Below are 26,627 nucleotides of genomic sequence, written 5' to 3' on the forward strand. Positions count from 1 at the left end.
GGCCGTTTTCGCCGGTGTGTTAAACACACTTTAGAAAGGAGTGTCCCCAGACTATCAGAAGGCGGAGATCTCTGATTGTCTGGTGGCGAGACTAGTTTCAGCCTTATATTGTTTTATTTGTACAGTTTGTAACCAGTGTTTTTGCAGATATGATTATTTTACCGCTGGTGAATAAGTGCTTGAAGGTGATATATATGCAAGTGTGCAAGAGGAAGCACACGTAGGTCTTTTAATTGGTGATCTTGCATGGCCATGGCCAGAGGCGTTATGTTTTCTGGTTGTCTGTCTGTCCCATTCTCGTGAATGCTAAATTTCAAGAAAGCCTCGAGGAGATGTATTCAAATTTGGCACACATCCACTTGGACTCAACAATGAACTGATAAGATTTTGGTAGTCATAGGTCAAAGATCACGGTCACTGTGACCTTGTTTATCTCATTCTTGTGAACGAGATATCTCAAGAACACCTTGAGGGTTTGTTTGTTTTTTTTAATTGGCACAATCGTCTACTTGCACTCAACAATGAACTGATAAAATTTTGGTGGTCAAAGGTCAAGGTCATTGTGACCTTGTCTGTCTCATTCTTGTGAAGGCGTTATCTCAAGAACACCTTGACAGTTTTTAAAAATTTGGCATAAACATCCATTTGGACTCAAGTTGGACTGATTAGATTTTGGTGGTCAAAGGTCAAAGCCACTGTGACTGTGCATCCATTTTATTCTTGTGAACATGACTTCTCACGAACACCTTGAGGGAATTTCTTCCAATCTGACACAAACGTCCACTTAGACTTAAAGGCGCTGTATGTAAGAATGTGGCCAAAACTGTTACTGCACTCAAATTCATAATACTGCCGCGAGTCGTGTCCGCTCCCCCTCCCCTACAGATTCGAGGTTGCTGGACAGCGGCACACTGGAGACTGATTTGTTTGCCCACGTGCGTCTCATTGCCGCGTTCTTGATCTTCGGTTTTCCAGCGGACCGTTCGAGCAAGTCCGGCTTCTCTGCTGCTAACGCTGCTGCCGGGATACAGCGGAGGAGGAGCCGGCTGCTAATGCTATGTACCGGGACACTGCTAATGCTGCTTGCCGTGCTGCTGTAGCTCAGTCGTAACTGTAACTGATGCTGAGGCTCTACTGACTGTGTGACTGGTAGACGGCGGTGGGTGGCGCAACAGGCCAAAACACAAATTCAAAACATAAACATGATTTGTGGACTGTAAAAATGTTTTTTAAATGCGAATATTCTGGCCGTACTATTGTTGTCGGTGAGATCAGTATGTTATATGAACATTATTCCTTAGTCTCTGTGACATATTAGGAGGATTTTACGACTATTTGCTTTAGATTTCTTACATATAGCTCCTTTAATGATCTGTTTAGAATTTGGTCAAAGGTCAAAGTTATTTGACCTTGGGTCCAACTCATTCTTGTGAATGCAATATCTCAAGAAGTCCTTGAAGGAGATCCTAAACTTTGGCTCAAACATCCACTTGGACTAAAGAGGGAACCCATTAGGTTTTGGTGCTTGAAGGTCAGAGGTCACCGTGACCTCACAAAACATGTTTTTGGCCATAACTCAAGAATTCTTACACTAATTATGATATAATTTCACACAAATGTCTAATCGGATAAATTGATGAAATGATGACATTTTCATCAACAAAAGCTGAACTTCACTGTGACATCATAATGTTCTGCTAAAACACTTTTTTGGTCATTATTCACGGCCATATCTCAGGAACAGAAGGGAAGACATTTGTTCAGATACCGAATTGGTGACACTAATCTCGGGTGTCCACCTTGAAACTGTGCTGATTGTATAGATCCTCTGTGCTGGCGGCGGCAGGGGAAGATGTGTGTGAAGCATCCAAGTTTTAAAAAGCCATAGATGTAAACTGTAAGTTCAATTTGACTGGTGCGCAGAGGCATACAACAGCAGGGTGGTAATTCTAGTTTTTATCATCATTATGTCATCATGCATAAATAATATGCCCAAATAGGCTGAAAAGACACTGTTATTTGGACAAAGAGAGCAGAAACTAGAGGAGGAACAAAAACTACAAATAAACCATCCCGATGTTTTCTCCAAGCTGTAGAAACAAAGGAAGCCAACTTATAACCATTAGAATTAAATATCTGTTCTATTCTGTCATCATCAGTGCACCAAAACATTTCTGGGTGTTGAACAGACATTTTATTTCAATAGATATTCTTAACTTAAGGATTCATTTTCAACCTCTCCTAAGTTGCATAATTCAAAAGAAACTTTGAAACTTTGCCAACTTGAAGGGCCAGTGGAAGGATTTCCGTTCTCACCTGTGCGTCTTAAGACCTTTGACTCCTTGACAAGTTTGCTCTGACGTAAGGTTCAGTGCCATATTTGTTCTTGGTTTGAGTATATATTTGTAATTATAGTTTTAACTGTGTATCTTTTAACCATTACAAAAAGAACATGTTGGCTTGTAATGTTTCAACTTGAAAAAACAAAACATAGATGTTGTTTTAAAAAGTAAACACAGTCACCATCCTATGTTCTATAGCTGAGATTATCACTGCTCTTATGCAAACACATTTGCCCCTCCATATTGTCCTGCTGTTGGTGCCTTTCAGGTTCCCCTCTGTTGCTAATCCACCCACTCGGGGATGTGATGAAGGTGGGCCAGGATTAGATTTTCTATAGGCTCTGTTCAAGATAAATATGGCCCTCTGTGCATGGTCATGACAGGGATGTATCTAGACTCAAGCAGCAGCCACCGGGTAGAGGTCCTCTCGACCCCTAATGTTGTGTTTTGCCCCTGAACATCATCACGTGTGTGTGTGTGTGTGTGTGTGTGTGTGTGTGTGTGTGTGTGTGTTCACCTCTGTATGCAGGGTAAGATAGGGCAAAGTAAAAGATGATTTATGAATCCCGGCTTGGTGGCTCCTCTCTGGAGGCGTCTCCGCCCACTTGGGCCAAAGCTAAGGACTCATTAAGTCTGTAATTAGTTGAGCAGAGGATGCACTAGTCCCTCCCCACCTCTGCGACTCTCTAATCAGCCATTGACACAATCAGCTTCCCTCGCTTGGTCAGCAGCTCTGCAGGCCCGGGACGGACACGGAGGCACCCAACCAAGCTAAAGACACAGCTGTTCCCGTTACAAGTGTGCACACTCAGTTCCAGCCGTGTAGCTGACGCTGATCAGACAGAAGTTAGTCCCATGCTGGTACAGGTGCAGAGTCAACAAGGGGATTAATCTGCCTGCCGATCAAGGGAACACTGTGGGGGAGTGAGCAGTATGATGCACTTTGGTTATGCAGATAGGAGAGGCGTCTAGACAAGTGTGTCACCCAACATAACCAGAATTACGTAAAACAAATCTGTTACTCAGGAGAAGTTCATGATTCTTGTCCAATGGTTGTTGTGTTTATAGAGTAAAAATCAGGATTTATGTTGCCTCAGCAGACCCTGTGTTACATTCATTGTTTACCTTTTATCCGTTCATCTGATAAGATTGTCTTCTTTAATGCCACGAGGGGACACAAATAGGGATTTACTTTAGACAGGGTAGGTTCAGGGATTTTGAGGTCTTAGGGGAAGTCAGTGAATTTTACAAATTGGTTAAAAAAAATTCTGATGAAGCAACAGTTTGGGGTCAAATGTGGTCAAATTGAAATTTAAAGGGAGCTTTTAACTGTGTTGCACTTTCTTGGGAGGCACGAATCAAACTGACTGAACCGATCGTGAACAATACTTTAACATATTTAATATAAAAGTGATGAAAGTTATTATGAGGGATATTTTGGAAACCATGGATGCTGTTAAGCACGTTGTGACTGCAGCCGGAGTCTAACGGGACAGTTCACCCTAAAATCCAAAATACATTTTACCTCTTTCCTGTGGTGCTATAGACCCTTTTAGGGCTGATGTCACAATGATTTCAGTTTGTTAGCTGGAGGCAAAACACGACTAGCCACCACAGGGCTGTAGTCTACATTAAAATGTCGTCTTGTTGTGTTATTGGGAGCCAGAATAGAAACAGTCATGGCTCAAAACTGAAATTTGAACACGTACCAGCCGGAACTGCCCATCAACAAAAACAAATACTATGGTTAAATGTGATAAGACAAAAAGACTGGACGGAGGCTATTATCAAAAATGATCACATGTACAGCGCACACTTAATATCAGGTTACGGAAAAAGTATTTCCTGTTGTAGAGATGAATAACTTTATGTCTTAGAAACTGGCGAGGTATTAAGAGAAATATTGGATTTCTCTGTTTGCGCTAACTTTTTAGCATGTTAGCTAACGTAAGCTTCGATAACAAACTGGAGGAAACTCCAGTTTGTTTTGGGGTTAGGGTTAGGGTTAGGGATAGGGTTGAAGATTGGCATAGTAATCAACCACAAAGCCAGCGGTACCACCTTCAGCCATCGTGTTTATATAGAAACTATTTTATTTCTTCTAAACTACACCCGCCAACTGTATCACCATGAAGGAAACGTGCATCTACTCATAGACGAGATGCTTGTGCTCTTGACAGTGCAAGATGTAAACATTAATGGTGTCCTCCTCGGCAGAGCTGTAACCTTAGCTAGCTCAGTGGAGCTAGGTGAGTTAGCAGTAGATGCACGCTTCCTTCTGCACAGTGATACAGTTGGTGGGTGTAGTTCAGTAGAAAGAAAATAGTTCCTACACGAAACTGCTCACAACGAGGGCTGTGGATAATCTTGAGTAACCGGGTCATGATTTCTGGAAAGAGACATTGCTGTAGGGTTTTTCTAATGTATTTTTTTTAGCACGTTGAGCACCACAAGCTGAGTGCCATTTATTAACAATATATTCAAGAGTAGGCAGACATCTCTACGGTCAATATCTCCAACACTCGGCAGCTCACACCAAAAAAGTCTAGGCTGATAAATAGCACTACAGGTAAGAGGAAAAATATGTATTTCTGATTTTGGGGTGAACTGTCCCTTTAAGCAAACTGAGGGGGACAAAAAGGGCAATAAATTATGTTTCTTCTACTGAAATTTTTGGGGATTCCCTGCCTCAGATTGTTGTAATGCCATTACGATAGCCTCAGAAATGATGACATTATCAGGAAACATGCAGAGCAGAGACTCCTCAGACCTCACACACAGTGTAAGGGCTGTGACAACAAGCAGAGCGTCAGCTGTTAGCTCTTATCGGTGATTCAGCATGTTGAATCTGCAGCAGGCAGACTGGAGGCTGTCTGTATGAGAGCTCCCTGCCTGGCTGCTCAACTTTGCAGAGCACTGATTTCACCTATTTAGTGAGGTGTCTCCGTATTTTTTTGCATCCGTCTCTTTCTTTTGTTGGTCTACATGTAGAGGAAGATGTTTCACTAGATGCACAATAGCTGGTTGGCTATTTTTTGGCTTTTTTGGTTTATAGATACGACCTGTGACTTGGTTTCTTTCCTCGCAGGCACTGAATATAGATGCACATCAGCTGTGAGCTGAACTGTAGTCTTTGTGGTGTGTTCAAGTCCAGTGGTTTAACAGAGGACATGAAGCGTTTGATCATTCTTTGCAGTCCTGTTGGTGTGTCGGGGCCCTAAATCCGACTGCCCCAGCCTGACAGTTTCTTTGTGAACTGACCTTGATAATAGCCCGCCCTCCTCCCCCCGTGTTATCGTTTTTACGGGGCTGTATAGATTACTACCGCGCCTGAGCCTCCGCTTCAAAACAGGCAGCTGAGAATTGAGTAATATTCCAGATGAATCCACGTCGAGCACTTTTATTAATCCCTCCACCTCCCTCTCTCTCCCTCTCTCTCTCCGCTGCCTCCCGTCCTCACCCCTCAGCCCCACCCTCCCTCACTGTGTCTCCTGCCCTCCCTCCATATAATCTCAGTCTTCCAGATTGCAGCATCATAAGCCCTCTGTGAATGGCAGATGGGAGAGCTAGGTGGGTGTACAGAGGCCGAGCGAGGGCAGTAGTGGGTGTTAAATACGTTGAAATCCTTTTCTTTTAAATGCACCATCTCCTCTCTTTTTCCTGTTTTTTTTTTTTTTTTGCTGCTGTGTGCGTTTCTGAAAGCTGCTGTTTGGAAATATCTGAGAGGTGACGTGATTTATGGAGTCTGAGTCTGCCTGGTCATCACACGGGTGCTTTCGAGCTGCACACCTGGCTTTCTCTCAGAGACGAGGCACTCGCACAGAATTGTTGAGCTTGCAGCCGTTACTGCTTTCTTTAGATATCTGAGGCAGATTTTTATTCTCTCAGAGCTTTGTAAAAAGGTCGCAAGTTAGTAGGTACCAGATGTAAATCAAACACTACATTTCCTCCTTTTTTCTTTTTTTACGTGAGATTAATTCACCCAGGATCAATATCTATTACACTAGTGTTTTACCTGTGAGCGTAAGGAGTACCTTGGTGGTTACAGATGGTGTCTCTGGATAATCAATGAGTAGATGGAATATTTTTATTTATTTATTTATTTTTTAAAGCTTGGGGTGGTCAGAGGACATCTGTCGCCATAGAAACATATTACAGGAGTCGTCCCCCAGCCATATTCACGTCATCTGAGGTATCTGCAGGTCTTATATCTTGAACTCTAAAGTCTAAATAGACATTCCTGTTGTAGACAGTAATGTTGGTGGTAGTCGGCTGTCGGGAGTCATTGTACACCTTGATATCAGGTAGGCTTGGGCGATTGGACGAATATATCGCCAATCGCCCATCGGCTGAGTCCATCATGGTTGGTTTCATTTTTGGCGATTTTTTTTTGGGCGATTTTTGTCATTTTATTTTGCTAAATTAATGGTCTGTCTCCACAGAATTCAACTCGGTACATATACCTAGTCCATAATTACTACGTAGAGCACAATTCAAAGTGTGTGTGTATTGGAACTGGCAGCTTCACACTGATTTCCGACGAGTCTTTCACAAAACACGTCAGTGATGGTGGAGCTGAAAGTTACGGCCGGGCTCCACCGGGCATGTCAGCGGCGCGACATGTCTGCAGCGCGAGTCCCGTAGCAGCTCGCCCCCCTGTTAATCAATTACAGCGGCTCCACCGGCAACGGGAGCGGCACGTCAACCCCCGTCTGCCGCGCAACAACTCTCTATTTTAGGCAGCTCTTCTATTTTTGTTGCGCTACGCTCCCCTATGCGACCCTCCAGCAGATAAAAACTACATGAAATAGTGTGCTAAACGAGCACAATGTGTTTTTAAATGAATAAACCATTATCAGAGGTGATATGTGATGATTTTTTTTCATGCATTTACCCATGTTTATCCGTGACATTGTGTAAATGTCCGTGGCGGACATTTGAAAGTGAGTAGATGACAAACGGTACAGTAACCTTGTAGATTACTCAAATATATGTAATAACTTAGGTGGGAAATGCTTTAACTATCATGGCTCAGCAAATGGTAAACAAGACGCTTGACGTGACGGTGGAACCCGGCCGTAACGTTAATTCATAAACCATATTTGAGAACTACATCAAAAAAGATGTGCAGTTGTGCACCCTGATCGTTATAGTAGGACAGGTATGTTATCCCTATCTCCCACCTGTTTGCTCATTTAGAGGCTGTGAGCGAATGCCTCCTTCTGCAGCCGTCAGACTCTTTTTAAAATGGTGTCGGACAGTCGTCTTCAGCCCGTCTTTACAGCTTATTACTCAGCAAAGATCTCAAGGTGATTTTTTTTTTTAATGAATAAGAGTATAGCCTATAGGCTGTATGTTTCAGTTAAATTTCAATTCAATAATTTTGACATTAAAGACCACAGTCAGAGGATAAGGCGCAGGTAAATCTATTCAAACAGAATAAACAGTTGGTCGGTCCACAAAAGTTACACAGTAACAGTAGCCTATGATAACAAATAAGTAAATATAAACGAAGGACATTGGAAAAATAAAGTGCAAAAATCACACAATCACATAAAATAATGATGTCCACTCCCTTTGTGCTGTCTTTATAATAATGCTGTTGCGGACGTGGCAAAAAAAGAATTAAGCTGTTATAGCTGTTCTAAAAGCCTCTCGTAGGCTTATTGCTTGAATGAATAAATACAAATAATAATAAATATAGGCTAAACGAAGAACAATGGAAAAATAAAGTGCAAAAATCACATAAAATAATAAAGTTCCTTTGCGCTGTCTTTAACTCAAAAACACAGTGTTTTACATGGTTTTGGAGAGGAAAACGAGCATGTTAACCTTATCTGGCTTCAGCAAAGTGCGCATATGGTTAACAATGTTACCAGCCGTGCTAAACACCCTCTCTGATGGCATGCTTGTTGCCGGTATGCACAGATATTTCTGTGCCATGTTGGACATGAGTGGGCTCACAAAGCACGCTGCATTTTTTTTGCTGCATTCATGTGTTGTCGGGAGATCCGAGTTGCCGAGTTGTTTTTCTGACATGAGGTGGCGTTCATGTGAATTATCCCATTCTGAAAGTCATTTTTTGATTCTTTCTGACATCACATGAATGCAACATCCCCCCTCTTTTTTTTTCTCCGCCACACACACAACTGCCGAATATATCGGCAACCGCCGGTTGATGGGCTAACGGTGGCCGGTTGGAAATTTTTAACATATCGCCCAACCCTAATATCAGGGTGTTTCGCTTAAAAAATTGGTGCTGGTCCATGCATCCTAGAAACTATCAAGTTCAAGAAAGTCCAGCTAAATGTAACCTGTGTTTCGGGGTGCCCAGTAGCTCAGTAGGTAGAGCAGGCACCCCATGTACAAAGGCAGCGTCCTTGCCATGGCCCTATACAGCATGTCGTCCCCTCTCTCTCTCTCCTCTTTTCACTCTTCAAAGTGTCCTGTTATCAAAGGCAAAAAAGCCCCAGAAAATAATCTTAAAAATGTTACCTCTGTTTATTGAGCAGGCAGGCTACATGAAGTATGACATCATCAAGGCGTGTAGATCTATATTTCTTATTGAAAAGTAGGCTTTTGCTTATACATTATTTTCCAAATAAAATGTGTCCAGTCAGCTACTTCAAGATTAAGTAAGTTAATGTTAAGCTAACCCATGTTTGTGAGGGCAACAAGTAAACACAAAGAATGTCCTTTAGTTTGACACCGTGTCCTAACTGAATGTGACTCAAGTATCGGCCACATAATCGGTTTGGTAAATGACCATTGCCTAACAACCTACTTCTTGTTGGCTGTATTGTATGTCATTTCCAGTAAATAATATGTGGGAATGTAGGTAGATGGCAAGTGCTCACCTGTCTTTTAAGTGGTTACATCTCGGTACGTGGTGTGTTTACATGACCTATCAGAAGTGCATTTTAAACAGATTCGGTGTGGAAAGAGATCATGTTGGATGCTCACTTTCTCTTAGGACACGGTGTAAGGCCTACATATTCTCAGAGGGGATTGTTTTGACAGGACAATATCACTGCAGATATTTAAATATGCCAGATTTCTACAGATTTTTCTGGTTAAAAAAAAAAAACAACAACAAATTCCAGCTAAGGTAAACCCTAGAAATTAGGATTGATTGGACAGTGGATTATGCTGCTGAAGCAAACACTGTCTCGACTGCTAGCTGTTGCCAGGAAGCTCATTGTCTCACAATCTGCAAGAGCCCATTTTAGCAAAAACCCAAACATAAGTTTCCGTTGCCTAATCCATTTTGCCAAAGTCCTGCATCAGGTCAGGTACCCAGCAGGGGCCCCAGAAAAAACAAAACGTTATTTGTGGGTGGTATTTTGTCTTACTTAAATTTTTTGGTTCAGTCCTGGGTCAAACAAAAACATGCGGGTTGGACTGCAGTTTTTAGGTATTAAATATATTAAAATGAAATGAAAATAATAATTTAATTTAAACGTTTTAATCCTCTGACTGCTGAGGTTGTGTATCGGCTCTGTCTGAGATTTGCTGCTCAATATTATGAGTTTAAATTTAAAATATTCATTTGAATGAATTGTTTTGAAATATATTAAGTTTCACATGTTATGAATTGTGCCAAAATGATCACTTAAATGTGTTGCCTAAGTGAATTATTTGAATAGTGCATGGTTATTTTAGGATTTGCTTTGCGTTGGTTGGATCTTGTGTTGGCAGGTTGGTTCAAGTTACAGAACTAATTGGTCATATGTGCGTTTTGTGTGGTGGATGTGGTATTATACGTTACAGTGTAGGTTTAGGAGCTGGTGTTGAAATCAAAAACTGTTCAGGACTGTTTTCTGCGACTTCTTTGTGTCGAGATTGTGTCAGTTTAATTAATTATGTTGCCATGAATTATTATTATGTACTCCAGGAGAGTACAGAAAGAAGTCTGATAGAATAATAAATAAATGAATAGATTTTTAATGCTGTATTTGCAGATTTTAGTCACTGTTTTTTCCCCCAAAATAAAACTGTAAGGGCATGATTCCAGAACAAAATGAATTGTGAGGAAGAATATTTACTTCACCAAACAGTACAACTCTCAAATAAGTTTATCATATGTGCTACATGAAAAAATATGTACAAAGTAATTACAGATGTCAGATAAATGTAGTGGAGTAAAAGTACAGTAAAGCATTAAATGCAAATACCTAATCAAAGTGGAGGGGTAAGGAGTATTTCTAGATGTGTTTTCGAACAATGTGTTCTTTCAGCTTGTCTTTGGGAGGATCGTCCTGCTTCTTTACACTGAAACTGACCTCAGATATGCTCCCTCATAAACACCAGTGTGCACTGTGTGACTATCAGTCAGCTTAGGTCACGTTGTCTATATCTACCTGTGACAGTTGTTTAACGGCCCCTTTCGTGTGACCTCTGCACTGATAAGAGGTCGATGCTCCTGTGTTAGGCTGTTATTAACCTCCAACGCCGCTCCTTCCACACCCTCTGTCTCTCTGCAGTGTCCTCTATTGACAGAAGAGACGCTCTGTCAGGGGCATATGGTCACAGTGACAAGGTGAAAGTGTGCTCCTGCCACGTCAACACAGATCGAAGTGGGGGATAAGGAAAACAAAAACATGGTGATGTCTGCTGGTCACTTGAGTTTAAATCCAAAGAGATTCACTTCACTGTCTCTCAGTGTGCGTATTTATACTCTCTGGTGTCACAAAGAGCTCCTGCAGAAATAACTGATTATGAGCATTATTGTTAGAGACTGCAACTTGACCTTGAATGTTACAAATGGCGATGAACAGACGGGAACAGGACGATTAAGAGGCCTTTTGCGCCATAATATTACAGGAGGTCACTGTGTTTTTCTCACTTTTTGTTGGGAATTGCTGAAGTGCAGGGAACAGGACTCCCATGCTCACATTGTGATGTGCACCTTACAGTGGTTTCACATTAATTTGAACGCTTGCAGTGATAAGCTTCACAAAACCTGGGTACAAAAAAGATCAAGTCAGGGTTTCCATAGGTCGTTGAGATCCTTGAAAGCTTTTGGAAATTAACGTACATAGACATGGATCATCGAAAAGTGTTTGAATTAATATATTACAATTTGAAGTTCTCTTGATATTTTTAACCTAACTTTAGTGACCAGGCGACATTCCACTGTCCACATGTGCGTGTCCTGCAGCTGCGTCATTGTTTCACGCACCACCTGCCACCATTGACACAGCACTTTTGAGAAGTGTTCACACATTCAAGCACGCAGGTTTTGTCTGACTGAGGAAGCTTCAATACTACTTGGTACTCTGGGTCGATACCTTGAAGGTATCCAGCACCAATACCCCATTTTAAGAAATAAAGAACTCAATTAATCTATTATTTATCAAGTATTTAATGAATTCCAGACTAATTTGTTTGATTAATTTCTTTAAGAAAAAAAAAGTCAAAAATTGAAAAACTGATGTAAGAGATCTTAAATTAAGTTTTTGAATGTACAAGAGTCCGTCTGCCACAGAAATAGTGTGCCTTCAAGTTTTAGCCAAGGCCTGGTGCTTTAATTGTAGTATTCTGAATAAGTTTTTATGTGAAAAGTCTTTTGTATCAACTTGTTGGCAGTTTTTTTTTAACTTTTCTCCCTCCGGCCGAGCCCTTTTTTTTTTTTAACTTCTGTCGGTGAAGATTTCGTTGTGCCCAAACTATTTCCTGGAACATAGACCTCCTCGAGCCAGAGAGAAAGCAGATTAAAGACTAAATGGAGCAATTAACAAGTGGACTCCTACCGTCCCTCAGCTTTTCTCTGATTGCAGATAAAGGTTTGACATTCTGCAAGAAAAAGCCCTGAAGAGTGGTGAACCTAGGGACCTCGAAAGTAAAATTATACAAGGAGATCGGCATCAGTATTGATCCATTGATCCAACCTTGCGTTTGCTTCAATCATATTTCTCTTATTCTTTGTTTAGTCGTTGCTTTAGCTGGTAAAACTGACCCCCATTCCACAGGAGGATTGAGAGAAAGAACTCAAAGGCAGCAGTTTGGGATTTGGAGCCTCATTGCACATAGATGAGGACTCTTATCTTAACTAGGAAGAGACAAGGAGCGGGACAGGACACTTTTTTCCTCACTCCCCGAGCCACACTGGTCGCTAATCTCAATATTCACCTTTTGCAACATTGTGCCCGAGAGCAGGCCTCCCAGGGCACCTCTTTGTTTCTCAAGATTTCACAGCCAGAGAGATTTAGGGCCATACACAGTCCCCAAACAATGACTGGCTACCCTCCAAAGAGGCTTGTGGAGTGGACAGACTTTTCCAGCAAGAGTCCCAAATTTAATTAGCTTCCCAGCCCAGTTAGAGGGGAAACAATATCTCAAGAATAAGAGCTTTACAGGACCTAAATGGTTCAAACAAGGCAGTAAAGATGGAGGATCAAAAGCTTCTGATTTGTCTTATGAATAAAGCTTTAAGCAAACTCTATATATTTTCCAAAAAATTACCTCAAACACAAGTATGTACATCATCTATTGAATGTAGCGCAGGTACACACTGATGTCGACGCTTATCGACAGGAGAAGCTGCAGCTCTCTCATCTGTCTGTGTGCCAGGGTTTCGGGTTAACAAGCAAGCTGCTGCCAAGTGGGTTAGGGTGGAAATGAGAGCGCTGCTGTGGCCCCACGCCAACACACCACCACCAGTTCCTCACCACCACCACCACTATCACCATCACTACTGTACACTGTTACATGTGCCACTGCGTGTCCTGGCACAACAAATGCAACCATACTCACAACATAAAGTTTCATTTTTCACACTACTGTGAACAAAATCACAACGTCTGTTTGTTGTATCCATGCACCCATTGATCAAAGTCTCTGTGATTTCTATGAACCAAAACGGGGCCGCCGATGCTGGCCGCAGACTGAACTTTTGCACGACCTGTTACCCGTCAGCCGCCAATAGAGTCCTGGCATGGTGCACCACTGCTCCAGGGTATTCACACTTGCTGAAAGAAACTACTCACTGACATTTTAATGCCATAAAAAGTATTGAAAGTACAGTTTAATAGCTATTAATTCACCCAATTAAGGCAGCTTAATCTCTAATTGATGCAACTATCAAATTAAATGATAGTATTCAAACAGTTCACGTTCATAGATGTGTACAGATGGGAAAGTCCATCAATGACCAGACCAGACAGATGCCACAAAATGTGTAGTTTAGCAAAGCTCTAAAGGGAGGTCACAGTTAAGCTTTGACCTGTGGACATTTTTAGTGTTGTTTCACTTACTTTGCAAGTGTAATGTTGTATATCTTTTTTGATGGATATATTTGCTTTGAGTGAAATGTGTGCTTCTTAAAATTGTCTTGTATTAGCTAAATGGGCTTTCAGAACTTTCAAAATCTGTATCATCAGTGCACCTACAGTATATATATAATTCAAAACTGCAAAGAAAGCAGCGCTATAGAATGGCAAAAATGCAGCATTGACTTTATACCATGAGCTGACATTTAAGTAACACTGTGCCTTCCTCAGAGCTTCAAGGGCCCTGGCACAAGCCAAGGTCAGCAGCCAGTCGGTGTCTGTCGTCCCAGTTTTTGTGGGGTGTCCCGCACTATTGGCATTTGGTCGGCCCCTGATGGCTGTTTTCCAGCCATTTCAGCATGTTGATGATGGAGTCCGTCTGTGAATGAAATCACTCTGATTGGCATTTTAGTTCAGTGGACGAGAAAACAAATGACTGAAGTCAGAGGGCATCTGATCTAAAAACTTGTCATATTAGGTTAAGATTTTCTTTCTTTTTTTCTTTTCTTTTTTTTGTTGTTGCAAAAATGGTTCATAATTGTGTTTTTGTTTGTTAGCACATGATAAATATGCTCTGTTCTTTCAATATCGGCTTGTGTTGTTTATGTGCTAACTGGCTAACTAGCCTGAATCAGTCCTGTCGGTCTTCCGGGTTCCCTTTTAGAATGACAAACACAGGTTACCACTGCCTGCTGGTATGGAGAGTTACTTCCTCTCACACAGGCGCATTATCTACATGCTAGTTGGCCGTTGGCTGGGCTCTTTGCGTTATGTTCAAGTGCAACTTTTAAGCCATGACATTAAGCGACACAACAGTTGGCCTAAGTTGCCACTAGTTCTGTAATGTTGGTTTGGTGTGTCTGGGCCTTAAAGGAATTGTGATGACCTCATATGTAGCATTACTTTGGCCAACAGATCTGTATAACATGAATAGTCCATTGATTAAAAACAATTAAAACAGTTCAGTGAGGAACACTTGAGTCAAAGAAAACTTTATTTCCATTTGCAGTATTATATTTGGTGGTATGGCTCTGTTCTGGGGCCTCTCTGCCTTTCATAGGCCTCCTCAGAAAGCCTCTTCCATGCGCCTAAGTGGAAAGCCTGAAGGCAGAGAGAGCAAACCTCCCTGCCCTTCCACGTGCAAACAAAGAAAGCCTGAGGCAGAGAGCAAACCTCCCTGCCCTTCCACGTGCAAACAAAGAAAGCCTGAGGCAGAGAAAGCAAACCTCCCTGCCCTTCCACGTGCAAACAAAGAAAGCCTGAGGCAGAAAGAGCAAACCTCCCTGCCCTTCCACATGCAAACAAAGAAAGCCTGAGGCAGAGAAAGCAAACCTCCCTGCCCTTCCATGCGCCTACATGGAAAGCCTAAAGCAGGTTGCATAGAAAGGAATCGTGATCTATCAGCTGACTCCTGATTGGGCCGTTGGAGACCAGCTGATGTAGCTGGGATGTGAGCTGAGCTCAACATCGTGTCCTGCCTGCTATGCTCAATTTTATACAAGCTATTTAGCACACGCTATTCTTTAATAATTTGGCTTTGCAATGGTAAACAAATAGTATTTTCTAGGGTTAATTTCTCCCTCTATTTAAAGCATACTGTGGTATATTGTTCAACTTAAATATGAAGAGCTTAATGTTAGCAGCTGTGCAGATCAGTGCAACAGTTACAGAAATGAAAAGCATAATAATTTGTAACTATAATCCATTCGTCTTTTTGGTCGTTGCTCAAGAAATTGTTTCTAGTTAGTTGTAGCCCAAATCTGAAATTATTCATAGAACTGGAGCAAGACTGTGTGATTGGTAGCTGCCAAATTTTAGAGTCAGGTGATTTCTGGAGAGCAAATGAACCCTGTGAAGTTCAACATGCTGTTTGATTTTGGCTCTAAGTGGCTACAGACATTTGTTCTCCAAACAAACCTGGCTGATAAACTAATGAGCTGATACATAAGTTTGTTTGTTCAGCAGTGCCTCCTTTAACCTCAGCTGTCCTCATCAGTAAAAGATCCTGATTCTGCATGAATATTTCAGTTGCAGGAAAACGCTGTGGCCGCCACCTGCTACCCAAGCCCCTAAATGCTCAAACCCTCCTATAAGTGGCGAAGCCGGCTCCTATTTTCCTCTGGCAGGATTACAGAGCTATCGGTTTACATTTAAGAATAGAGTAGAGGGCCTTTGGCAGCCATACTGGAGCAGGTGTGAAACACTCTATGAGCTTGCATGTGTTATGTTTAATCACTCATTTATTTATTTGAATTTAATGACAACAACGCCACTGTCACCAATCATTGCTGGGGGAAAAAGTGCATCAAAAATTGTAATGGGAACAACATGTGCACCTAAAACCAAAAATGCCCACCTATCACCACAACTACAAAGCAGTTACAAGAGAACTATTTCTTAGTGTGTTAGTGGTGACTTGTTTGATTTATAGTTTGCCTTTATTCCTACTTTATTTTGCAAATACTATTGTATCAGTTCTACTATTAAGGTGTATGGATTAGGGTTGGGTTCCGAACTCAGTACTTTCAAGGGTACCGACTGAATTACGTCAGCGCTATCGAGTATCAATTCATGTTACTTTCAGTGGTGCTAAATTTCAGTACCTGAGAGTGCATCTTGGTGAGAACAATGCTTTTTAGGCTGCTACGTCATGCTTGTTCACAGATTAAGTTACAGAGTACGGACGCACTGAAAAAAGTACCGTTGGTTATCAGTGCCAAAGTCCAGGCACCAGTACCATTAGTAGTTCAAATGTGACAGGTGGCTAACCCTATTGATCAGCTACACTCAGACAAATCAGATCTTTATGACAGACTGTCCGCACTGTTATTTGTAGGTGATCAAATCCAATTTGTAAGTCCAGATGTGACCTATCTATCTGCATGGGCCGCTATGGTAACAACGTGGGTGTCAGTAACTACGTAGCTATGCTTTCCAACCCAGAAGCATGAGAGGTATAAGTTCATTTCACCCTCTAGAGGTGCCTTCGGGGTCTGTCCATGGACTGTTCTTCTCCATGTTGTCCTCCATAGCAGTCTGCTAGCGGCAGTATGGATTCTGCTCAGCACTCCCATCACTTTGGATTTATGTTGCTGTTGTGTGTCACATTGCAAGTGAGACAAAAGAAGATGCAAAATCCGATCTGAACGATCAGAGTGGTTGGACTGAGATGCAACTGTAGAAATCCAATTGGAATCGCATTTCAAACCACTGTCAAATATGGTTTTGGTGAGTTCAGTAGCTTAACAGGTAGAGTGGGCATCCCATGTGCAAAGGCCATGTCCTTGCCACAGTGGCTGCAGGTTCAATTCCAGCCCGTGGTTCTTCGCTGCATGTTATCCCCTCTCTATCTCCCCCTTCAAGCTTGAACTGTCTTATCAAATAACAAATAACAAAGGCCAAAAAAAATATCTTAAAATAATGTGGTTTGGATTCGATTTGCAAAAATCCCATTTTACGTGATCTTTTGCTGCCAGGGCAGGGCAATGTGGAGAAATTCACTTATGACTATATTTTTGAGCAAATACCTTGATATTGCATTGCAAAAATATTGTTAGGTTGACTATTGGTGCTGTCACAAAATATTTATGCAGTAAAAGTTGTGCTAAATCATCATTAGTAATGTGGATATAATGACTTAAGTGGGTAAAGGCCAATAATAGAACAGCTAGAACAGTCTGTTAAGTTCAGAAAATGACATCACTTTACTGTAATGCAGCCTTGACAACCAGGAAAAGACAACACTTATTAAATCTAAAATATAGTCTCATATCACAGTATCTGTATCAGATCAATACATTGCCCAGCTCTAGTCCAGATTTTCCAAAATCAGACTGGATACAATCTTGATAATGCCAAAAAAAATGTTTTGGGCTGACAGTCTGTAAAAAGGCTTTTCTCAGCCTCTTTCTGAGCTTCTTTTCTCCATCCTCGTGCTTTGAAGATGCATTACTGGTAGTGTTTGGTTGGTTTCTATGGCACATCAGTAACATGAAAGACACCTGATATAGGAGAAGCATCATGAAACGTCTTGCTTTCACCTCGAATCACCCTATCAGGTGGCCGCAGCGGCTCAGCTCCAGTTTTGGGAAGCCAGATCCGCTCAGAGGGGACAACGGTGTTGTTGTTAGTCAAAAAGCTATTTTATCTTCAAAAAGTCAGCTTTACTGGAACCATAAACAGATGAAAGTGATGGATTTTAGTCAGTTTTATCTTGAATTTAACAGGAGTTTCATGCCACTGGGGACATAAAAGTTGCTCTACTTAAGCAGGACCTTGTTCAGACTTGCCACAGAGCAACACCCACACAGTGAACTGCAGGATAATGAGGATAAGGGCCTGCAGATATGCACTTAAAATATAAGAAGCAGGCGGAAGTCTGTGTTGAATCGTCAGCTCTGCCCTTCTGATCTGTGGAACAAGCAGGCCAAGCCTTTTCCTGATTTGGTCATACCGACTGCTTCAGTTCAAAGACCAGGTTTTTACTGCGCCGGTGCTCCTCTCTGACAGGAGCTTTTTACACCAATAATATTCAGAATATGGGAGAATAAAATGGCTAAGTGTAAACCCTTAAAACAGACGGCACTGGCTTAATTTTAACAATTTTACCTCCTTAAATTATGTTTGATTGATGGAAACATGTCATGTAGACACTGCTCCTGATTATTTTGTGTGTTTGTTACATTATTTTATTTAGGGGATCATTTAAATAGTAATGTGGAAATTACAGCTGGAAAATGGACATTATTATTACTCAGAGGCCATGTTGTTGTCTTTAAATGCCTTATTTCACATGACAATCTGTCCAAAATTCAAATACAGAATAAAAGAAAACAAAGAAAGTAAGTATATCCTCACATTTGAGAAGCTGACATCCAAAATTGTTTGTTTTGGGGGTTTTTTTGCATAAAAACTGTCTAAATAAATCCTTTCAGTTTGATTTTAGAGCTCTAATAATCAGAATAAAATCTTTCGAAACCAACACTGCTGATTATTTTTTATCTTTCGTAATATTTATTTTTGAATTAAGGGGATGGTTGCTCACATAGCCATGTGTTCGTACCTGCAGCAGTGTGTGGAAACATGTCTGTGTTGTTCAACTGTTTGTGAAACCACAACCCATCCTGACAGGAGTGCTGCTGCCTCTTTGCTTGGATTGCTTTTTAATATGTATTGATCCCTTTTAGTAATCGATACTGTATCCCTTATTACTTCCCTCTTACAGGAGCTCTCCTCACAGGCACAGATGTACTTTCACGGTGGACATTATCCAGTCGGGAATATTGAGCAAATGTTGAGTGCAGAGGAAATGCTCTGTCTGAGGGAGGAGACTGTAACCTCTATTTGAAGGTGACCAGGAGCTGGTCTGTGTGGGAGTGCAGCCTACTAGGGACCCCTTCTGGCTAGAGACTAGACTTCAGCAGCGCTTTTAGAAGTGACCCCTCATTGTTCTCACAATGTCAACCAGTCATTGTGTTTGCTTTAAACAGTGTGTGACGTGTGTGATTGCAAGAAGCTGTAGTTTTGTCCAGCTGGAGATGGTTGATATGAGAAATAATCAGGTAGATGTTGGTCAGGCTGAAGAATAGAGATGAAACAGCTAGACAGGAAAGTCATTTAAGTAAATCTTTTTGGTTTCTGCTTCTTAAATGTCAGGATTTGCTTGTTTCTTTCATCTTTTATTATAATAAAGTGAATATTTTTAGGTTTTTAGACTGTTGGTTAGACAATTTATAACTTTGAGAATGCACAAACAGTGAGGTGTAGACGAAACTTGGAACTTGAAGAGATCAGATTAAAACACCTCTTCTCCAGTACACCAGATGAGTTCCGTTATCTTGTCTTCATCAGCATAATGTCTGAGGCTGTTTCTGGTGTCCTTACAGGTCATTAATCAGTCATGTGACTGTAAAATCACCATGGACACCAAGTAAACAAAACAACATTATCCTTCTTCTTGTCTTCAGAATTACTCCTAATGGATACAACAGATGTATTAAATATAAATGCTAACAGATGTCATCTTAACCCATTACTGGGTAAAAATGTTGAATGTCATTTTTTCATTATCCGACACATTTTGTGCTTTTAAGAAGTCGTCACAGGCTCTGGAAACTTACTTTTAAAAGTGGTTTCCAGGCTGGCAGCTAGTTTTCAGTCATATTAGATGATATAACCAGCTATATTTTATGAAATTGAAAATATGGTTGCCATATTTTGAGCAATTTAGGGTGCCTTCAGACCTAGAGTTGTCTTGCTTTGGTCCGAATCAGGGACTAATTTTGTCACAAAGTTGCATAATTGCCTAGAGTTGGTTTGTGTTCTCACGACAGCATTTACAAGCGGACCTTGCGCGAGAAAGCTGCTCTTGATTGGTCAGAATTTCCATGCAGGAAAAATCCAGGAAGTAAACCAAACGTTGAAGAAGAGTACACTTGCAAGATAAATGTGACACTTTCTAATGTCACAATGGAGGGACAACTACGCAGGTTGATTTTAGCGCTGCTCATCGTGGACTATATTGCTGTCATTGTTCATTTTAGTCAAACCATACAGTTTGAAAACGAGGCGCGGCTCCAACTAGAAAACAATGTTTTGATGCATTGGATGTGCTGAATGTGCATATTAAGGCAGTACAGGAGGAGGTGCACATTAATAATCCTCCAGGACTGTAACATGATCATGTTTAACCCAAACAATGTGTCATGTGACTGCAGTTGGTTCAGATCGAGGTCGGAACACATTCTCACCACAAACGCACCGCACCAGAGTTCATTTGTAACGGAACCGAGACCACCTCTTCAAGAAGGTCTCGGTCTGGTTGTTTTGGTGCGCACCTGAGTGTGACTACTGTGTTGACTCCTGCCCAAACGAACTTGAGTTTGATTGAACCGAACCAAACAGGGCAGGTGTGAAAGCAGCCTTAGATAGTGCATGTCTTCCTGTTTGCTGTCCCTACTTTTAAATATGCCTGGCTGTACCGCGACACAGATTGAAGATATTTAATAGCGCTGTATCTCTATGCCTTAGTGGCAAAACTGATTTTAACTTTTTCCCCTTAGATTTTTCCTCCCACACACTTCTAACCAAACCATTTTGTGGAGCTCCGTGACTTGTCTGTCTCCTGTCAGCCTCCCCTCAGCACTTCTGCCTCACTCTGATGAGCCCGCCGGCTAATGAATCCCTGAAACAAGCTGAAGCTACAGCAAACACACAGACCGCCGTAATAGATTCCAGGTTGAAATAGACCGCTCTGCTCAGGGACCACGGCTGACACCCCGGGTTTGGACTGCAGCTTCCACGACGGATCAATGCAGGCAGTTTCTGCTGAGTGAGACTTCAGTAATCCTTTTTTGTGTTTCATCTCTCTCCCTGTCTGCCTGTCTCTCCCGTTTCCATCAGGATGTATCCAATAAAAGAGGTTCCTGTGGAGGCAGAGGCACTGACTGACTGGCTGTATCAGAGGTTCGTGGAGAAGGAAGAGTTGCTGACCCACTTCTACGACACAGGTCTGTCTCACCATGTCACTTTGTTAAAGTTGAATTGAATTCTCCTCAATTCTGTGTAAAGAAACATAAACTATAATGATCCTTCAGCTATGGGACATATATCTTCTATTTAGCTAAAAAGGCTAAAAAATGCATTCAATAGAAAAAAAATTGAACCCTCTGAGTGGGCGTTTCATGTGGTAAAGGTTGACTGACATTTTAGGGTCATTGTTGCTAGGGGACACACTGTCATACAATATATCCAAAGAGTAGCGTGGGTAATGAACCACTGGGAGATTTTACGTTACAGCATTTGGTTCAATCCACTGTGCTGTTAATAGTAAATGGTAAATGGATTGCACTTGTAAAGCACCTTTCTAGTCTTCCGACCACTCAAAGCACATTCACCCATTCACACACACATTAACACACTGGTGGCCGAGGCTACCACACCTGGTGCCGCCTCCTACTCAGTAACCGCCCAATTTTCCACCTCGTAGGGTAGACATATTGGCAGAACCCTTTTAGTTTAAACAGACCAAGGCGTTGAAGACTTGTGGGAGGAGCTGTTGATGACTTGTGGGAGGAGCTGTTGATGACGCCACACGTGCGCCCCACTGGCAGTGGATAAACAGGAAACAGCTGATAGCAGGAATTAGCGAGCAGCTAGTAGCAAGAGGGAAACACAAACCTGACAGACACTGTAAAGATGAGCAACTGGGGAGACAAGGAATTACGCACCCTCCTTGCCCTCGCAAACGAAGAGGCCATTAACCGTCAGATCACGGGGACGGTAAAGAACGAGCCAACTTATGAGAGAATCGCTGTAGGACTGACCAGCTGTGGCTTTCCTTAGAGTACCTCACTGTTTACGTCACACGCTGAGCTACACGTTTTGTTACTTGCTCACGTCCCCCATTGCCCTGAAAAAGGCACATTCTGTATAAACAAAAGTAGGTAGGTGGCATTTTGCTGCACTCCCCGATTTTGTTTTTATACTGCCAATGCTGAAAGAATACTGATTGGGCTTTCCTGCAAATTTGCACAATTCCTGTCTAAAAAGGGCTTGAGATGCTCTGTTTTAGCTCCTGTCTCTTAAGCCCCCCTCCTGAAAAAGACAAGTCTGCTCTGATTGGTCAGTGTTTACGGGGCTTCTGTATCTCAATGTCTCGGCACCACGACAGTAAGGGAGAATAGTGGCATACCCATACCCTAAAAAATCACCAATAAAAGCCTCTAAACCAAAATCTTCACAACTGGACATGCTCCAGCAGAAATATGACCTGAAATCAGGGAGAAATTAACAGCAACAACCAATAGTCCATGTTTCAATGATGTTAGCTTGTGGCTAAATGTAGCAGTTTAGGCTACGTAATGTAAACACTTGAAGTAGCGTGCCTGGAGCAGACGACCATATAAGGAAATCAATCACAAGCTGATGTCATCTTGTAGCTGAACATATAGGCCCGTTTCCACCGCAGGAACTTCGGGGTAAATTTACGGGGCCGGGGCCGTTGGTGCGTGTCTCCACCGCAGGAACCACCCCCGAGGGACAGAGTTCCGGAACTTTTACAGGGGCTAAACAAGTCCCTGCCTCGGGGTAGGTACTCAGAATGGCTCCGAAAGACTCCTGGCTGGGGCTTGGGGATTACTTGGTGCTGACTGGATACACTCAAGGCGGGATGTGACGACAACAGAAAGCAACAAAATAGCTGGCATTTTTAAAATTCAGCAGACGAGGGTTAGCTCGTTAGATATAGCTTCCGCCGCCATGTAAAAAAAAAAACTCACTAAATGGCCCGTGAAAAAATTATTCTTTCCAGCGGATATCTTAGTTACAAAATGATTGAGCTAGCAAAGCAGTTTTGTGTTGATATGTGTGGTATTTATTCAGTTTTGGGAAATCACAATGTCTTGAAAGCATCAGCTAACAGGGACAGCTAACAGCAGCAGCAAAGCTAACATCAGGACGTCATCTGTTAAAAGCCTCCCGTTGTCGGATACGACATTTAACTACTCCAGTTAGCTCAATCATGTTGTAACTAAGACATCCGCTGGAAAAAATATTTTTTTTCACAGACCGTGACCAGAGTTATTACAGACACCGCTATCGGCTAACGGCGTCCCTACGTCGCCCCGGTCAAAATGGTTGCGCAACGATTACGTCACATCCAGAGCCCGTAACTTTACAGGAACCCTCCTCGTACTTCGCTCTCTCAGTGGAGACACGGCGGTTGAGAGGGCCGAGCAAGAGGACATTCCTGTAGTAGTTCGTGTCCCCCAAATAGTACCAGGAACTTCTTCAGTGGAAATGGGCCTTATGTTTACCTCATTATTTGGGCAGCAGTAGCTCAGTCCATAGGGACTTGGGTTGGCCACCAGTTCAAGCCCTCATCTGGATCAAGCATGTAGCGTGGACTGGTAGCTGGAGAGGTGTCAGCTCCCCTCCTGGGCACTGTTGAGGTGCCCCTGAACAAGGCACCAAACCCCCATCTGCTCAGGGCGCCTTTTCATTAGCAGCCCCCTCACGCTGACATCTCTCCATGTAATGCATGTTTACGTCCTGTTTGTGCATGTGTGTGTATTTCGGGTCTGTGTGTGTGTGACAACAGAGTAAAAGAATTGAATTTCCCTTCGATTAATAAAGTATATCTTCTTCTTCTTTCATCTTATTAGAAGCGTTTGATAATCTGACTGGTCTGTGTTTCTGTCCTCCACAGGATCATTCCCCGCTCAAGACGGACAGAAGGAGGCAGTGTCCCGGCAGATGACCCTCGACCCCGTGTGGCTGTGCTTTATCCAGACGTTTGCTTTCGCCTCCGGCTACATGTGGTACAGTGTCCTCCAGTACCTCTACTGCTGTTTATTTTGAGCACGCTGACGAGGCGAGCGTCTGTATCGGACCACTGGAAAAGCCTCAGGATCAGTTGGTGTGTGGCCCAGCGTCATACTTGCCCCCCCCTACGATGGATGAATGTACATTTGCAACAGTGGAGAGACTAAACAACAGGAAACTAAAAAGAAAAAAACATATGAGAAACACACAGACGACAGATACAATATGAAACTGGTCACAGGCATAGTTAACTGCACACAACCCTAACACCACACACTCGCTCCAGCGGCCTAGCAGAATAATCTCTCACACTCGTCACGACTCACATTTTGATGTTTACACGTCCTCATACACGTAGACGCTCACACGTACATTACTTTTTATTCGAAGTGAACGAAATGAGGCTCAGGACTCCTCCAGAGGACGCTCTGGACCGGACTCTCTCTTCCCCTCCTAGGCTTTAGCCGTAGTAGTTTTACAGAGTATAAAGTACGTATGGACGTGTGTGTGAGTGAATATATGTGACTAGAAGCATAATGTCTGCCCTTATTCCTGGCGAGAGTTGATGAAGCCCACTGGACCTCTCTTTTCAGCCCGATGACTCGCCGGCCGGCCACACCTTCCAGAGCGAGCGGCCGTATGAACGTTGAGGCCGCGCCGCCGGCTGCTCCTCTGGCCTTCATTGCACTAAGGATCCATACTGCCCTAACTGCTCCCTGTCCCAGGAAATATTCCTGCGTGGTAGCTGTCAATGTTTTAATTTCTTTTTGTTTTTCTTCCCCTTAAACCTGCATATCTCCACGACAACGGCCATTGTATTTGTTGTTGATGTCTTTTTGTTGACTTTTTGTTTCCGCCTGTCTGTCGAGGCAGTATTCTGAGCTCACTGAGAAAAAAGGGGGATCATGTTTACACTGGCGGCCCTGCTGAAAGCCTAAAGGGAAGGCGGCTATGATGCGGCGCTCGATTTAAGGATTTGGTGTCAGACGTTGAGGAGATGGTGCCGTTATTTTAAATAAAGGAAAAGGGGCACGCAGGGCGAGAATTGCAGTCTGATCACCTTAAAAAAAAAGTTCCTCTTTGTGGATTCACCCTCTGCTCTCTAACATGCATACACACACTTACACACACACACACACACATGTGCACACACCGCCATGTGCAGCTACACACAGCAGAGTGTCTCGAAAAGGATCATCTCAGCAAGCCAGACTGAGAAGGAAGGCAGAGACTCTTCTTCCCCCATCGGACTACATAGTTTTACAAATATTTAAGCCATATGCTTAGTGTCGTCGGGCGGGAAACAGACATGGGGGGGGAAACATGGTTTTTATAGGAAGCTACCCTAATGTTCAGCATTCTAAAATAGAGATTTTGGCTTACAGAACTATAGGTGTCATTACTGTAAATTTACAGCATAACCTGCCTAAGTGAGTGTGTGTGGTTGTCTCTCCCCCACCCTACCCCCCCTCCCCATTTTTGATATATATGATTCATGTCGTGTTGCTCTGTGACGTCAGAGTGTGGCGGCAAAAAATTTCACCTCGAGTGGTCGAATTTGAGTTCATTTTAAACCACATGAAACTGTCGTCCTCATGTCATGGTATGTTTAAATCTTGTACATAACAAAGCTGAGGAAGAGTTTTCATCGTTGGAAATGACGGCAGCGTTTTTGGTCCGTGATGATTTCAGAGGATTTTAGTTTGAAACATGAATGTTTTTTTTGTTTTTTTTAATTTAAGAAGAAAGCAAGGGTCGTCCCCTTCACTTCTCAGTGTTAACCCTGTTTAGTTTTTTTTGTTTTTTTGTTGTTGTTTTTTTGACCAGGAAGTTGTTTTGTGAGCTACTGTACGTCCGTGTGCTGGCTGACGCAACGTTTGCACAGTGACACATGGGCCCAAACTTGTACCATTGTACATTTTAAAATCATCAGGATCTTGTGGGAAAAACCTCGACAATCAAGCCTTACCTGATGTCCTGGTGGACCACAATCCCAAATAATGCTGTTTCCTCACACCCCCCTCTTAACCAACTTTTGTTTTTAAGATGGTTTCACGGTGTCGAGCGAGGAAAGGATCACTCTTCACTACGGAGGGAAACTGGCAGGGCCCTGCAATGACGCAGCTGTTCTCTCTCTCTCGAATGTACTTGTGTTGTGGTTTTAAGGTCAATTATATGTAATTTGCTTAGCCTGCTTTAATTAGGGAAATTCTAGAGGAGCAGCAATTATCATTGTCATAAAACTAATGCATTAAAGGTGCATTTTAGTAGTTTACAGCCCTCTCCGTGTGCCACTGTCAGTAGAAACTGTGTGAAACGCAACAACAAAAAAAGGGCTACCTTACTGGGTAGGTAAAAAGTTTTAAACCAGGCTGTAAATGTGATTCATCCAGCGGCCCTATCAGATTCCCCTCCATCGTGAGAGTGACTTGAAATAAAGCTTCATCTTTTTTCTTTTTTTATTTCACCTTTTTTTTTTTTTTTTAAATTTCTGACCATGTTTCCAAAGAAGGCAGGGAAATACTGTTTTCCTAGATGTGGTTTTAGGAAATAAACACAATAGGGATTTAAACAAATTATACTAGAGCTGTCTGTAATTTTCCATTTTGTACTTCTCCTTTAATTCCTAGCTACACAGCCATTTTACAACACAAAAGACTTGTGCTGGAATAAAACATCATAAAGATCCTAA

At 42.3% G+C, this 26,627-nt stretch overlaps 1 protein-coding gene across 3 annotated transcripts in view; it reads left to right on the forward strand.

Annotated features, from left to right (window-relative positions):
* lpgat1 (lysophosphatidylglycerol acyltransferase 1) overlaps nt 1-26,627 on the forward strand; it is an 80,280-nt gene extending 53,653 nt beyond the window's left edge. For 2 of the 3 annotated variants that reach the window (XM_050058099.1, XM_050058100.1), the window contains exons 7-8: nt 21,014-21,120; nt 23,820-26,627. In XM_050058099.1, the coding sequence (XP_049914056.1) occupies nt 21,014-21,120; nt 23,820-23,971 (259 nt within the window). In that variant the 3' untranslated portion in view covers nt 23,972-26,627. Of the gene's footprint in view, nt 1-20,673; nt 20,961-21,013; nt 21,121-23,819 lie in introns of those variants that run through there. The other variant, XM_050058101.1, reaches the window with a different exon arrangement.

This window comes from Epinephelus moara, chromosome 12 (assembly GCF_006386435.1).
Source record: "Epinephelus moara isolate mb chromosome 12, YSFRI_EMoa_1.0, whole genome shotgun sequence".
NCBI lineage: Eukaryota > Metazoa > Chordata > Actinopteri > Perciformes > Serranidae > Epinephelus > Epinephelus moara.